General features: G+C 42.3%; 1 protein-coding gene across 1 annotated transcript; it reads left to right on the forward strand.

The window, feature by feature from the left end:
- The first annotated feature begins 212 nt into the window (after nucleotides 1-212).
- LOC127588680 (forkhead box protein O1-A-like) lies at nucleotides 213-11,677 on the forward strand. The gene is made up of 3 exons (XM_052047497.1): nucleotides 213-971; nucleotides 9,485-9,676; nucleotides 10,350-11,677. Exons 1-3 carry the CDS (start codon nucleotides 462-464, stop codon nucleotides 11,466-11,468), a joined length of 1,821 nt encoding a protein of 606 aa, XP_051903457.1. The 5' UTR covers nucleotides 213-461; the 3' UTR covers nucleotides 11,469-11,677.
- The last annotated feature ends 3,401 nt before the right edge of the window (nucleotides 11,678-15,078 follow it).

The raw sequence follows: 15,078 nt of genomic DNA on the forward strand, positions 1-15,078 counted from the left end.
CCCCCCCCCAGCCTGTAATTCTATGGAATGTAGTGATGAAAGTTTTAGCTTTTCATTCCTTTAAATTTTTCCGTTTAACTTCCACTCTTTCATTTTATCGTTAAAATTGTTTGTTTGTTAGATTAGTGCGCCACTTTTAATGGGATAATTCACAATCAGTTACATTCCTGGAGAACATAACGTGAGTCCTTTCCTCATTTCGCCGAAGAACCCAGATGACCGAGCATGTGACAGGACGTGATGGCATCATCGTACTCTTCGTGTGGGCCGTTCTTGTCACGGAGCGCCACGCTTGAGAAGTTGAAAAGCAGTCAGGGGAGGATGCTGTGGACGTCACGTTCGATTTAAAACAACCAATCTTGGCCCAGTTTACCTTGTGTGGATCCCTTAAAGATCTGACATTTATTATCATTCACGTTTATGCTCGAGTGCATGAGTCGGAGACCCGCTTTGACAGTGACATGGCTGAGGCTCCACCGCTCCAACTAGACCCGGACTTTGAGCCTCTCACCCGGCCGCGTTCTTGCACCTGGCCGCTACCGGAGCTCATCGACCCGGCCGGCTCCGCCACATCTTCCCCGACTCCATCAGTGCAGCAAGAGCCGTCGGGAAACGGCGAGTTCCCGCGCAACCTGTGCTTGTTGGAGGAGGACCCGGAGCACGGATTGCACGTGCCCCACTCTTCGGGGATGCACCTCCACCAACACCTGCAGCAGCCGCCCCCGCAGCTAGCACCCCAGCAACAAGTGGGTCCTCCTGGCGCGCCGCTCTTAGGTAGCTCCAGCCAGAGGAAGAGCAACTCGTCCCGTCGCAACGCTTGGGGGAACATGTCGTATGCCGATCTCATCACCAGAGCCATCGAGAGCTCACCCGAGAAGAGACTTACCCTGTCTCAGATTTACGACTGGATGGTGAAGAGTGTCCCTTACTTCAAGGATAAAGGGGACAGCAATAGCTCTGCCGGGTGGAAGGTGAGTGCATGATTGCCAAGCAGGGAAGAATCTATTAAATTCATATGAGGTGGTGCATCACACTCATCTTTTCTCTTTCAAACATGTCCAAAAGTGAGATGGAAATAATAAGAGGCATTAGTAAGGTCTTGCCCGCTGCACTTGCATATTCACAGGATGTACAGTTCAGTACATTTTACCAAACCATGAGCAGTGCTTGTGTACCTTTGAGCAAGGCATCAAACCCTCCAACAACTTTTGAAATTAATTATGCAACTATTACTTTTTATTTAGCATGTGATAGTGGTCATATATACAATAAACAGTACAGTAAATTAATAGATCCTTTATATATTGGCAGAACAGTGAAATAGTGGCGAGCATATCTCCCTCACAGATCTGCGGTCAGGGTTCCAATCTCAGAGTTTGGGTGTTCTCCCCATGGCTGTGTGGGTTTTCCAGGGGTACTCTTGCTTCCTCTCAGGAAAATACAAGATGGGTTCACTCGAAACTCTAGGGCAGGAGTCACCAAACTTTTTGAAACTGTGAGCTGCTTCTTGCTTATTGTAAATCCGATTAGCGAACCAGTTTCATACACACTTCTGGGGGAAAAAATGCTGAAATATTTAATTATATTATTTTGAATTAATATACTCATCTATGTGAAGACACTGACCATGTGAATGATTTCTCAGTAAATATCAACAATGATTGACAGAAGTTTCTATAAATCTACGTTTCCATTTTCAAACTTCTACAACATCCCTAGGATACCACAACGTCGCTCGTAGGCTATTTTTAGAACAGGGCTGCTGACTACTCATGTGATTCGTGGGGGCTACCTGTTGCTTGTGACCACAATGATTTTGACCTCTGCTCTAAATTGTTCGGTGTGACTATGATTGTGGCCCCCACTCACAATCAGCCCGGAGAGGCTCCAGCTCACCATAATGACCAGCGCAATATGAAAAGCATGGATATCACACAGTGTCTCAAATTGTCCGACAGCACGGTAAAGAGTGGTTAGCGCATTTGCCTCACGGTTTTGAGGTTCGAACATCACCTATGACCTGCCTGTGAAGAGTTAAAAAGCAGTATGGTCATTGACCCTGTGATCTTACAGTTGTTGGGAATCACTATACAGGTACGGTCTATTATTATATTTATGCTTCAAATAAGGAGTGACTATTTGGTTAAAATCTCATATTATTGCACCTTTCCTGATTTCCAGTATAAAATAAAAACATACTTTTAGAGATTGGGAATAGGCATCGTCCCGCCTTACGTAATTCTTGAATTACATTTGTTTATTGATAGTAATGCTCATATGTATTTTTATCCTATAGCACCATAAAGAATCTATTGCCATAAACTGATTAAAATGCCCCCCCCCCACCCCCCCCGAATGAGAGAAACCCCGTGGTCAACCTTTTTATATTTCAACATTGTCACACATCCTGGAACCCATCTCATGTCAGGAAATGCCTTTGCTATCAAATATAGTTTCCATTGTTTAACCCCACTGAAAGAAAAAGATCCCGATTTGTTTAAGCAGACATTCGCAATGAAATATCGACGCAATAATAAGTAGAAATGCAGAAAGAATGCCGTGATCTCTTCATTGCCTCCCGTTGACCAATGCGGGAGTTGACACCGAGAGTTCAATCACTTTTGGTCAGTCGTGCGTCGGACGGAAAAGGGGCTGGCAGGAGGAGATGCCGGGAAGAACGTCAAACATCCTCCATTCCTGAGCTCTGCGCTCACATCCTCGTAGGCCTGCCTTCTAGAGTTTCCTCAGCGGATGCTACAGCTCAGAAAGAAAGAGAGGGATACTCTTTATTGCGTCACTTCCACCTTTTGCCCTCACTTTTTATCCAAGTTTTACTTGATCACAAAAGAACAAACAAATACTCCACTAAAGTGTGTTTGTTTTTAAGTTGTACCATTCAGTGCGGATTCATTTGCATGATTCGGCCCCAGTGAAGTTCTTTGGCGAGTTCAAGTCGTGGTCTCGTATTGGCGGCCCTGTTGCTGCACCTTCAGTCTTATAGGGGTGTCAATATTTTACATATCACACACAAACATCACAAAATATGTTTTGTGGAATACAAAATTGGATTTATCAAATAGCACCTTCAGATTATTGCCAAGACATTGAGGACATTCTTTGAACACTTTAAGGAGATGAACTGCAGAAAAAAAAATGAAAGTTGTACTGTAAAAAATATATTTCCAATTTGTGGAGAAACTGCCTGAATGAAAAAAATATGGATGCGTGTGAAATGATGTTGCATGATACTTAATTACATAAAATAATGTGAAATGGGGAAATTATTGTGAACACGTTGGAAACCGTGAAAGGTTAATTAAATGTGTGGATATTTTGAATTTGAAATAGGAATGATGTTGTGAATCTGTTTTTTTCGTCGATTGCAATTATTGGCAAGTTGAAAATTGTTCGTAAGATGAACAGAACGAGCTGAATGTTTGGAATTTCAATTAGGGACCATGTGAATCTGATATGTCGAATTTCCCTATCGGGAATGAATGTAGAATTTTCGGAATGAAAAAAAAATAGTACCTTGAAAGATAGAAAATAATGGGCCGAAGACACACAGGTATAACAATTATTTAATGTCATCCTCGTCAAGGAAAAACATTTCAAGCTAAGTATTAGTTTCAACTCAACAGCTCTCCACTTATCCACCCTATTGTTGGCACGCTCACCGGGCCTTGGAACTGCTGTTAATGGTTATTTTTACACTTTCCTGTTAAAAAAACACGGCAGCCCCCCCACAATGAACTATGACGCATTTCCTGGCAAGTGGATGGAAAACAGTGCCATGTGTTAACATCCCCGCCCAGCAAAACACAAGGCTCCGGTTTGGAAAAAGAGGAGGAGGAACCTATAACCCAGACTATACATGTTTTGTGAATTTATTTAGACTTGCAGCCGTTTTATTCCATTTAAACATTTCTGAATGTTATGCTTTCCATAATTTCATTTGCTGATATTTTGATTTAAGAATCCACATGCTTGAGCGTCCCTGAGAGTAATGACAGATAGAGGGCAGTTCGTGCAGAGCTTTGGGTTTGATTCTACAGCTCCGCCTATAAACGACCTGAGGTGGGTGGAGAGAAGGACGAGGGCAATGCCGCTGCCTCTAAAGCTTCCCGTTGGTCTCACTTGGCAGCTCTTTGCTTTCCCTCTCCAACTGTTGCGCTACCTCAAGATGTCTTTGCCACCCGAGAAGGCCTTTCGCTTGAGGGGGAGTTCTTCCCCCTTGGGATGTCTCTGGATCAGAGAAAAGCTGCGTGCAAACAGCTATTGTTTCCTCAAATAAGGGGGCGGGAACAGTCCTGAGTTGGCAAAAGTGACAGAATTACCAAATAACCCCGACTTATTCAACACGTCCCGGAACATGTTGAACTACGTGCGAAGGGGAATCACTTGCTCACGCTCTGCGATTTATTTGGTGAACCCATTAACCAAAGCCAGTCTCAATATGTAGTCTACAGGCCAAACCTTCTCCCTGTTTATATTTCCTAGACCAAAAAAAAGGAGAGACCCAGGAGAGATTGTGGGTTTTGAGTCACTTTGATTATTATTATTATTTTTTTAATCACGTGAAAAGAAGATCAGAAAAGGTGAAAAACACCCTCGGTTCTTAGTCCCTTCATTTCTGTGCAGTCGTTTGAACTGACGACTTCTTGTGACACATGTGGACAACGGAGGAACTTATGGCACATTTAAAAGAGATTTTGGAAACTCTTCATGACATCTCGGCTTGTAAAAATATGAGCACAAACCACAAGGGTATGTAACACGGCAAAGCATTCCATTTTTGAAGTTCGTACATTGTAAATGCCGTTCAACTGAGTTGCAACCATGATTTTTACTTGAAGGTGTTTAGACATTTTTGAGTTTAAAAAAAAAAAGATTTACCCTCAGATCAAACATATTTGTCTTGGTGTTGTTGAAGTTTTTATCTCTGGAGCACATTTTTGACTTTCTGGGGCACGGTGCTGATGGGAAATGAGATAGAAAGTGGCACGTTGAATAACTGTCAGCCAATTGTCTTGGGAATCACAAGGTTAAAAGAGGGGATGGTTGCCTGGGAACTTAAGAAACCTGCCGAGAGTTTAAAGTAACTTCATGAAGAAAGGGAGGCTCGGGGCAGGGGCCCTTTTTCTGGCTTGAGGGGAGGTGGGAAGCACTCAGCTGACTCCGACGCCTGCATACAGTTTTGCTGTCGTTCGACAGCATGTGAGTCTGTGGAATCCTTGGCATGTACGCGACTGCATTGTCCCCTTGCATGCTCGGAACAATAATGTCCCTCCCAACCCGCATCATATGTTCACATAAAGAACCTTGCCGAAAACCCAAATCACAACCTTTAAACACATGAAAAAAATGTTGTTTTTTTAATATCTCCCTGTTATTTATTTATTTATATTGAATAATTAAAAAGCTCTAAAGAAACCATTGGTTGACACATTTGTAAAAAAGTGTAATGAGACGAACGCTGAAAACACGTCTGTTGGCGAGGACGAACAGTTGGTGTGCCTTCTTGGACAGTTTTATGTAAGCCCTTTCGAATGTGACAATGTGAAAGACACATTTTAGAAATCCATTTTTTACTGGGCTGTCATGTAAATTGACTCGACCGCATATGGCCTACTTATCGTACATATCTCTCATTCTTCTTCTCAGTGCCGTTCTAATGTGGTGGTTGAAGTAGGTCGTCCTGCAGCGTGATTCTCAGTGTTAATGATTCATAGGCACACGGCTAGACGAGATGAGGAGTCCTCCATTTTCATCTGTCCGGTAGTGCGTGCTTAAAAAAAAAAAAGTATATTTATCTGCTGTGCAACTCAAAACTCAACCCAAGTTTTTATTTTATTTTTTTTCACCTCCACTTTTTGAGTGACAGAAAATGGCGGAGGGAGTGACCTGCAGCCACTGACAGGAAGTGGTTTATCCCTCTAAATGCCGAGCTCGATATAATGCATACAGTTTAGACCTACATTGAATCTAAAAATAAATTCATCAGTTAATGTTTTTTTGGGTTTTTTTTTTTTTCATTGTCTTTGAGCGTAAATTCCTCTCTGTTGTAAATCAGAATCGACATCAGCCTCAAAGCATCTGTATTGGTTGGACTCTACTAATCATTCTAATCTTTCTCTCTTAGGTGATTCCTCTGTCCTATGTCTAATTGGGTCTGGTGCTATATACAGTATGCACAACATCTGTAAAGACTGCATGTGGGTCTAATTTCACTTTGGCTGCACCTGACCCCCCGCAGACTGGGCCTTGTTTGTTTGCTCATCCTGGAGCCGTTACTGCAAGCCTCATGCTTGGCTGCGCAAGGAGCAGCAGCTGTGTCAATGAGATTGTTTTCAGGTCTAGTGGGAGGAGTCTGAGGCATGAGATAGATAGACAGATAGATGGGTAGATAGATAGGACATGTCTGCTGATAATGGTTTGGGTGATTAGAGGAGATATGACAGTCGAGTATTTTGCCATAACGCAGTACCGCAAAGGGATTCAGCCGCATATCGCATGTACACTTTGTGCCCCGACATGTAACATTCTTGGATGCTAACTGAAAATAGCGGCTGCCAGCAGCAAAGAAATGTGTCCCATTTCAGATGGCCTTGCACCAGCTGACCCGAGCTAGGACAAGTGGAAAGCACTCACATGCAAATTAAAGCTGTCCTTTCACCCTTTACGGACATGTGGCGGTTGAAAGGAACGAGACAATATATTTAGCGATTTCCTGTGGTAACAAACAAAGCGGGACAATTCATTTGAAATGCAATAATAGCTCTCAGTGGTTAACAAGCTGTTGATAAAAGTTCCAAATGGACAGAAGGGATCGGCCCAATTCTTCCTGGTTCATGGAGAGTGACGTGGGGCGTAGACTGCATTTTATTGTGTGCGGCAGGGGAATGAAAAGCAATTTTCTGTCCAAAATCAGTCGAGTTTTTCAATTAAATGGCTAACAAGCCAACACATACGCTTCCAAACAATACTTCTAGTCTTCATGCTTGGTGCAGGTAAGAACAAACCGAGATCTTTTTTCATATTATGTGACTACTATTGTATGGGTCACAGCTCAAATTGCTCAGTAGGGCTTGTCGCTAAGCATTTCTCATTTTCTAACCTCCCTTGATGTGTTGGAGTTAATCAATTTGCGAATGGGCCACATTCGGGTAACATGTCGGATATTTAAATGCTATAAAGTGGTTTCAGGGTGAGGGGCAGGAGCTATGTGACGAAAGACGTCAGGCGACCATGAAACATCCAGGCCACCTTATGTCGGGCTTTCAGGGCACTAATGTGAGTGACGGGGGCACTTCCTGAATTAGCGAGGCTAGGGATGCCTTTTGTTCTCTGCGGGTTGAGGTGAGGTCTGTCTCAGACGAGGATAATCCCAGACTGAGGAGGGAATGCATCTTCCCGGGGACCAGTCAGGCAGTCCGTCATCTATTGTTAGAACTAATCAGAGGGCGTAGATGTTTGCATCTCGACGGTGATCTTGGCCATGCTTCTACTTGTTGCTTTCTTATAGTTTCAGGTCTGTAAGTGAGCCTGCACCACTCAGGTTGAATGGCTTATTTCCTGTTTGCATCCATATTGAGGGAGAAAAAGAACTCTTGATTTAAATAAACAGAGACAGATTGAACATTGTTTTCATGCCACCTCACTCTCTCCAGTTTGCATTCGCAGGATATCCTTCACTGGCCCCCTTATTGCATTAAAGTTGGGCCGAGAAGGGAAGTTGAGTCAGAAAGGAGTACATTACAAACGAGTCTCCATTCGACCTGTTTGCACATCGCAGTCAAGAGCCTCGTTTTCAGTGGGCAGTGAACTCATTGACCCTGGCCACATAGCAACAACATCTCACTCTCGCATGCTCCTCCCCTCTCAACACGCAAACCCTGTAACCTCAACCCTGCTCTCATTTTTCTGCAAAAATTTTCTCTCATCCTCGGATCGAAGTAGACAAACTAGCTGTGGTTGCGTGGCGACAGTCATCCAAATGAATACACTGGCGAGTTTTACAAGAGTTTTTTGTTTTTTTTGTTTTTGTTGTTTTGTTTTTTCTTCTTCACATGAAGGCATGCGGGAATTTTTCAATTTCACTTTAGCGTTTCCTAATAGAAAGACATCTACTTCAAACTCACCGGCTATTCATCAAACAGCAAAACGCTTTAATTCAGCTATTCAAAAACAAATCAATAAAATACACATAGCCTATCCGTTGTTTTGAATGTGAGCATCATAACATCCCTGCTTGTTCAGCCCTGTCGAATTCTGTGGTTGAGGACACATCTGGCACCACCGTACGCGTAACTGCAACGAGCTGCTTTTGTCTCATTGTGGCCATGTAGGGGAACTTCCCCACACTTATGTTTCGTTCAACATGTTGTTCTCTGGCAGACGTGTATTGTCATATTTGGAAGATTTTGTCCCGAGAGGCCTCAACGGTGCAATACGTCTGCATGGTAGTGTTTTTTAGCACTCTTCTTACCCATTCTGAGATTACGACAGAAGGCGCCACTGGCTCCCTTTTTAGACCCATATGGTATCATTAGAGAGCAGTTCAGTCACTATATGAGGGTTTAGGTGTACACAAGAGTAACTAAAAGTGGCTGCATACAAAAAAAAGTGAGCAATTTGGGCCAACCAAAAGTAATGCAGACCTCTCTCATTTGCAAAATGCTTTTAAACTGCCCTCACTGTGGCGATTTCAACTCATTCCCTTACTCATGTTGACCCATGAGTAAATTGCTCCTTTTTTATTTGTTTTTTTTTTTCTCTGTGTGCTTTTCCACTTTGGTGGAGTACTTTTGCCACCAGCAGATGGGTGGGATTGAGATGTCCTGATAAAAATGCTCTGACATCACGGGAAATATATGATTAGCACCTCTTGTGAAGGTGTGGCGAGGGGTTCGGGGGACAGGGATAGTGACAACCATAATAAATAACTAGACATTGCAAGTCCCTCAGAGACTTGGTGGGAATGCTGTCCAGTGTTGCCAAGCCAAGTAAACAAATTATTTAAAAACGTGACTTGCTCTTAATACAAATCATCACATGAGAGCAAATCTCCAGCTACCAACAAGTAGCATAGATGACATTGGAGCAATTGCCTTCTCATTGCTTTTTGTGTCCAAATTTCAAGGCGACAAAGTGCAATATGTTTTCAGTTTTTGCTGTTGTAAAAATTGTTTTCCCTGCATTTCCCATCAATGAATAAAGAGTTTACAGAACAGTCATCCTGGTAATGGAACCCAACCTAAAAGTATCACAACTTGCTTGCTTTGTAATTTATCGTTTCAAGTCTTTTTTTTCCCAAGCTTAATGAATGTTTTTGGACAAAAATGATAAATTTTGTTTTTATAGTGGAGAAGACAGCCAGCATCTGTTATCCGCCCCAATTTTGTACGACGCTGAATACAGACAAATGACCACACGAATGGATATACCTGTGACATTCAAATGATTTACCTTCCGACCCTTCCAGAACTCCATCAGACACAACCTTTCGCTGCATAGCCGCTTTGTGCGCATTCAAAATGAGGGAACAGGAAAAAGTTCATGGTGGATGCTAAACCCAGAGGGAGGGAAGAATGGCAAGTCGCCTCGGCGCAGAGCTGCCTCAATGGACAACAACAGCAAGTTCGCCAAAAGCCGAGGAAGAGCCTCAAAGAAAAAGGTAGAGCACAATTATCATAGTTGAGATACTTTTCTTCTCTTGTTCAACTTTGCCATTTCATTGATGCATGTCACTACGTACTTTGTCTTGGAAAAATATGACTTTGTTCTTAAATGACAACTTTTCATCATGACAAAATACGGTACAACTTTGTTCTTGTAACCATGACCCCACTGGTGCCAAACTCAAGGCCCCGGGCCCAGATCTGGCCCAACACATAATTTTATGTGGCCCTAGAAAGCAAATCAAACATGTCAACTTCATGATGATTGCTACATTATGTACCAAAAATTTCAACTCCTCCCATGTAATAAATAAGCGAGATATTGGAAGCATTTTCTTTGTTACCAATCCCCACATTACATGAATTTAAGCAATTGTTGAATGAACCATTATTGCTGACTTTATTATATGTTTTCACAGTCATAATGGCCCTCCAAAGTAAACGGACGCTACAATGTGGCCCACTACTAAAATGAGTTTGACACTCATGCATTACATGATTTTAACTTAATTCTTGCAACATGACATAATTTGTTCTGAAAAAAAAGGTTTATAATGTCAGAGCTTTTTGTCAAAAAATACGCATGTTAGGGATATAAATGTTTGAGAAGCTCCAATACACAGTACAGTGTGTGCATTTGTGAGTCGTTTGTGTTTTTCACACATCCAGATGGCTCTCCTGGACGGGGCTGAAGCAGGAGCGAGCAGTCCTGGTTCCCAGTATTCCAATTGGTTGGGAAGTCCAAGCTCCCACAGCAACGAGGATTTTGAGTCCTGGAGCTCTTTCAGAACCCGCGCCAGCTCAGACGCCAGCACCCTAAGCGGCCGTCGTTCACCTTTCTCCTCCGAGCAGGATGACCTCGGGGAAGGTGAGGGTCACCTTATGTACCCCGGGGGGAGTAAGATTGTCCCTCCCCTCCCCAGCCTGTCTGAAGTGTCTGGATCCATGGGGGGTTCAGAGATGGTCATGGAGAACTTGGCGGATAACATGAATCTGCTGTTCCCGAAAAAAACCCAACTGTGTTCTGACTCCTCTAATGTTGCCATGCTTCAGAGCGGTCCCTATAACAACCCTCAGGCGCAACAAGACTTCCGAAAATGCATGTACCCTCAGGCCAGGATGAATTCAATGTCCCCTGTCCCTCTGCATCCGCTGCGAGAGAACAAACAGGACTATGACACTTTTGAGAACCAATATATCTGTCAGACTGGCCTCCTTAAAGAGCTGATGTCCTCCGAAGCCGTCACAAGTCGAAACATGATTCCCTATAAGGAGTCACCAATTCCTCACATTGGGAGGGGCCATTGTCCAGTGCCCACCTACGACAGCCAGAGACAATTGGGGGTACATAATGGCAGCAAAATGATCCATCCCGCTCAGAGCCTGGCCGCCCGTCACGTAAATCCGCAAGCTTTACATAATCAGGCTCCTCCATCCTCGCGGGATTTGAATAGCGGCAACATGATCCCTTTGACCAGTCTGAGCAGTCTTTCGGGGGGCCCTCGTCAAATGTCAAGCTTGAGGACACACATGCAACTATCACGTGGTCACCTGGACACCACTCGTGAGTTTATGTCTCCCTACCGCAACAGCAGCGGCGGCTACAGGGAGCTTCACCCACACGCTCATCACCAGGAGCGGCTGCCCAGCGATCTGGACAATATGTCCATTGAAAGGTTTGAATGTGACATGGAGTCTGTCCTGCATGACACTCTCATGGATGGCGGGGCGCTGGACTTCAATTTTGATCCTGCAGCCGGGTCTCAAGTGTTCCCCCAGAGGGTGTAGACCACCACACACAGCTGGGTGTCAGGCTAAGGCAAATATGATTTGTGATTCTCCACAGAGTAGCTTACATTAAAGTTGTTGTCTTTAGTTGCCATTTTCGGTCTATCATTGCAATCCATTTAAATGTCTTTGTTTTGCTCCTCAGTAAATACTGGCGTACTGTATTTTTTATATCAGTGTGCAGTATGTAAGTGCAGTTAAGTGGCAAATTATTCCTAGACTGGCCCAAATCATCTTGTGTTGAAGTGGATTTCCAAATTTGAAATGGGTTATGAGGAAGACATGTTATACTTTAGATTGCTTTTATATATATTTTAAATCATTCAGTTCCATGATCTTATCAAACTCTCTCAAGAAAAATTGCCCCCAACTACAATTCTTGCATAATATATTCTAGAGCATTTTGAATAGTGGATATGTATGAAGTTTGAAGATTTAGACTTAGATTTAGATTAGGCATATTTATAAAGCATTTTGCCATTTGTTAGTAAAGACTGAGAAAATTGGATTTGTTGTAACTTTTTAAAATACTTGAACCCCTTTCTGTGGAATACTTGAGCCCAGACACACCCAGACTCTATATCCAGCGGCCCCCCCTACATATGGTGAATTTGAGACCTCTGTGTTAACTTATCACATCATTTTCAAACTGTGCGATATTTATTTATTATTATTTTCTGTAGTTGTGACTGTTGACCCTTCTTGTCTAAAGTACAATAATAATGTGTTTGCTTTTTCTGAATGTGGCTTGTATTTGTGTCAAGACGAGAGCCGTATAGGAGGTGTTGCGTTGTACTGTAGTGCATACCTTGAGTTCATAAATGCAGTAATGAGGCAGATGATTGCAAATACATTTCGGGAATTCTTCTGCCATTGTTTTTTTTGTTTGTTTGTTTTTATTTTATCTTTTTTTGTTGTTGCTGGAATGTGTTTTCATGCAAAATTAAAGGGATGCTTCTTATTCGAATTGAGAGCAAACATGCACTGTATTTTTATTTATTTTTTTAGCTGTACATTTTAGCAGAGAGAGCTGTTGCTGTCTGTAATATTTGTTGTTCATCTCATTCAAACGAAATGCCAATTCACTGTGCCTACGCACTCGCGCTGTCAGACTGTTGTACGTACTCGGTTCTTAAGTCGTTCATATCCGTTTGTCATGTACAGTGCCCTCCATAATTATTGGCACCCCTGGTTGAGATGTGTTTTTTAGCTTCCAATTATTTTATTTTTTTTCTAAATAATATGGGACCTTAATGGAAAAAAAGAGAAAAATCCAACCTTCAATACAAGTGCATTTATTCAGTGGGGAAAAAATCCCACATAAAGAAATAATTATTTGACATCAAATCACCTGTTCCACAATTATTGGCACCCTTAACAATTCCCAGGAAATAAACATAATTGAAGCATTTCTGTCATTTCTACAGTAGTTTACAAAGTTTACCAGAGTATGTAGGAACATTTAATTAGTAATTCATCACTTCCTGTCTCCCTGGGGTATAAATATGACGTGACACCGAGGCCATTTCTCTTATCCACTCTTAAACATGGGAAAGACAAAGGAACACAGCATACAAGTGAGGCAGATGTGCGTCGACCTTCACAGGTCAGGCAGAGGCTACAAGAAGATTGCCACTCAACTGCAGCTGCCCATATCCACTGTGAGAGGAATAATTAAGAAGTTCAAAACAACTGGAACAGTGGTAAACAAGCCTGGACGAGGAGCCAAGTTTATTTTGCCACCACGCACAGTGAGGAGGATGGTAAGAGAAATCAAAAGATCTCCAAAGCTCACTGTTACAGAATTACAACAAATGGTAGCATCCTGGGGTCACAAAGTCTCCAAATCAACCATCAGGCGCTGTCTACACGCCAACAAGCTGTTTGGGAGGCATGCACGGAGAAAACCTTTCCTCACTCACAATCATAAACGCAAGCGTCTGGAGTTCGCCAAGCGGTATTGGGGCTTCAACTGGGACCGTGTGCTTTGGTCAGATGAGACCAAGATTGAGCTTTTTGGCAACAAACACTCTAAGTGGGTCTGGCGTACCACGAAAGATGCGCATGCTGAAAAGCACCTCATACCCACTGTGAAGTATGGGGGTGGGTCAGTGATGCTGTGGGGCTGTTTCGCTTCCAAAGGCCCTGGGAACCTTGTTAGGGTGCATGGCATCATGAATGCTTTGAAATACCAGGACATTTTAAATCAAAATCTGTTGCCCTCTGCCCGAAAGCTGAAGCTGGGTCGTCACTGGGTCTTTCAGCAAGACAATGACCCTAAACATATGGCCAAATCTACACAGAAATGGTTCACCAGACACAAAATCAAGCTCCTCCCATGGCCATCTCAGTCCCCTGACCTCAACCCCATTGAGAACCTGTGGGGTGAGCTGAAGAGGAGAGTACAGAGGAGAGGACCCAGGTCTCTGGATGATTTAGAGAGATTCTGCAAAGAGGAATGGCTGAAGATCCCTCTTTCTGTCTTTTCCCATCTTGTGAAACATTATAGGAGAAGATTAGGTGCTGTTTTGTTGGCAAAAGGGGGTTGTACAAAATATTAACACCAGGGGTGCTAATAATTGTGACACACATTATTTGATGTCAAATAATTATTTCTTTATGTGGGATTTTTTCCCCACTGAATAAATGCACTTGTATTGAAGGTTGGATTTTTCTCTTTTTTTCCATTAAGGTCCCATATTATTTAGAAAAAAAATAAAATAATTGGAAGCTAAAAAACACATCTCAACCAGGGGTGCCAATACTTATGGAGGGCACTGTATATACCCAAATGTTGAACTGTATGTGTGATTGTAACCATTTGTTTTCATATATCTCAATTCAAACTACAGCAGTAAATCATTGAAACTTAAATACCTCAAAATATTTTTACCTCTTAAACTTTGAAGGGAATATATTGCCCCTGCTGTCATGTTATTTACTTTGTTGTACATATATTTTTGTTTGAATTGAATATATCTGAAAGCGGTTTCTTATGGATATGTTCAGAATCTTGTCCGCCGAAGTTGTCTTTTGCATATATTCTTTGTAAGATGATTCTCGCCATTAGTTTCTATAGTAAATATTGTCTGCCACGAGAAAAGCAATAAACTAAAATGTAATGTTTTGTAATATGACATTGATTTGTATGTTTCATAATTTTGAAAGAGACGTACTTGTAATCTAATAAAGTGTAAAACCTTGATCGAAGAAGCCGTTAAAACTGCTTTATCATACTACAGCAATATCTATGTACATCATTTATAACAAAATGACAAAAGCATGACATTAACATGCAAATTCTTATTGAGTCTTTAATAGGCCAGGCCCGAGATTTGAATACAAAACCTCAAAACCGCAGGTAGAGGTGTTAACCAAGAAGTCGTCAAGTTGCCCCCAGACTACCTGCTGATCAAATATTTTAGGGCATAGCTCATAAGGTCTATTCAAATTTCTAATTGCATCCCTGGATATATGCATCGTGTAAATCAATTGCTGTCTATGTGCACTCACTGGCCACAAAATTAAGTACACCTATGCAATCAAATTATTTATAGGAATGGTACTAATTTTCCAACCCTATTTTAAAGATTCAAAACATCAAAAACCA

Source organism: Hippocampus zosterae, chromosome 16 (genome assembly GCF_025434085.1).
Source record: "Hippocampus zosterae strain Florida chromosome 16, ASM2543408v3, whole genome shotgun sequence".
Taxonomy (NCBI): domain Eukaryota; kingdom Metazoa; phylum Chordata; class Actinopteri; order Syngnathiformes; family Syngnathidae; genus Hippocampus; species Hippocampus zosterae.

Bases quoted from the DNA above. Each gene is read 5' to 3' on its own strand.
- LOC127588680 (XM_052047497.1), top strand. From the start codon at position 462: ATGGCTGAGGCTCCACCGCTCCAACTAGACCCGGACTTTGAGCCTCTC. The intron at 972-9,484 runs GTGAGTGCATGA...CGACCCTTCCAG, and splicing joins ATAGCTCTGCCGGGTGGAAG to AACTCCATCAGACACAACCT. The intron at 9,677-10,349 runs GTAGAGCACAAT...TCACACATCCAG, and splicing joins GAAGAGCCTCAAAGAAAAAG to ATGGCTCTCCTGGACGGGGC.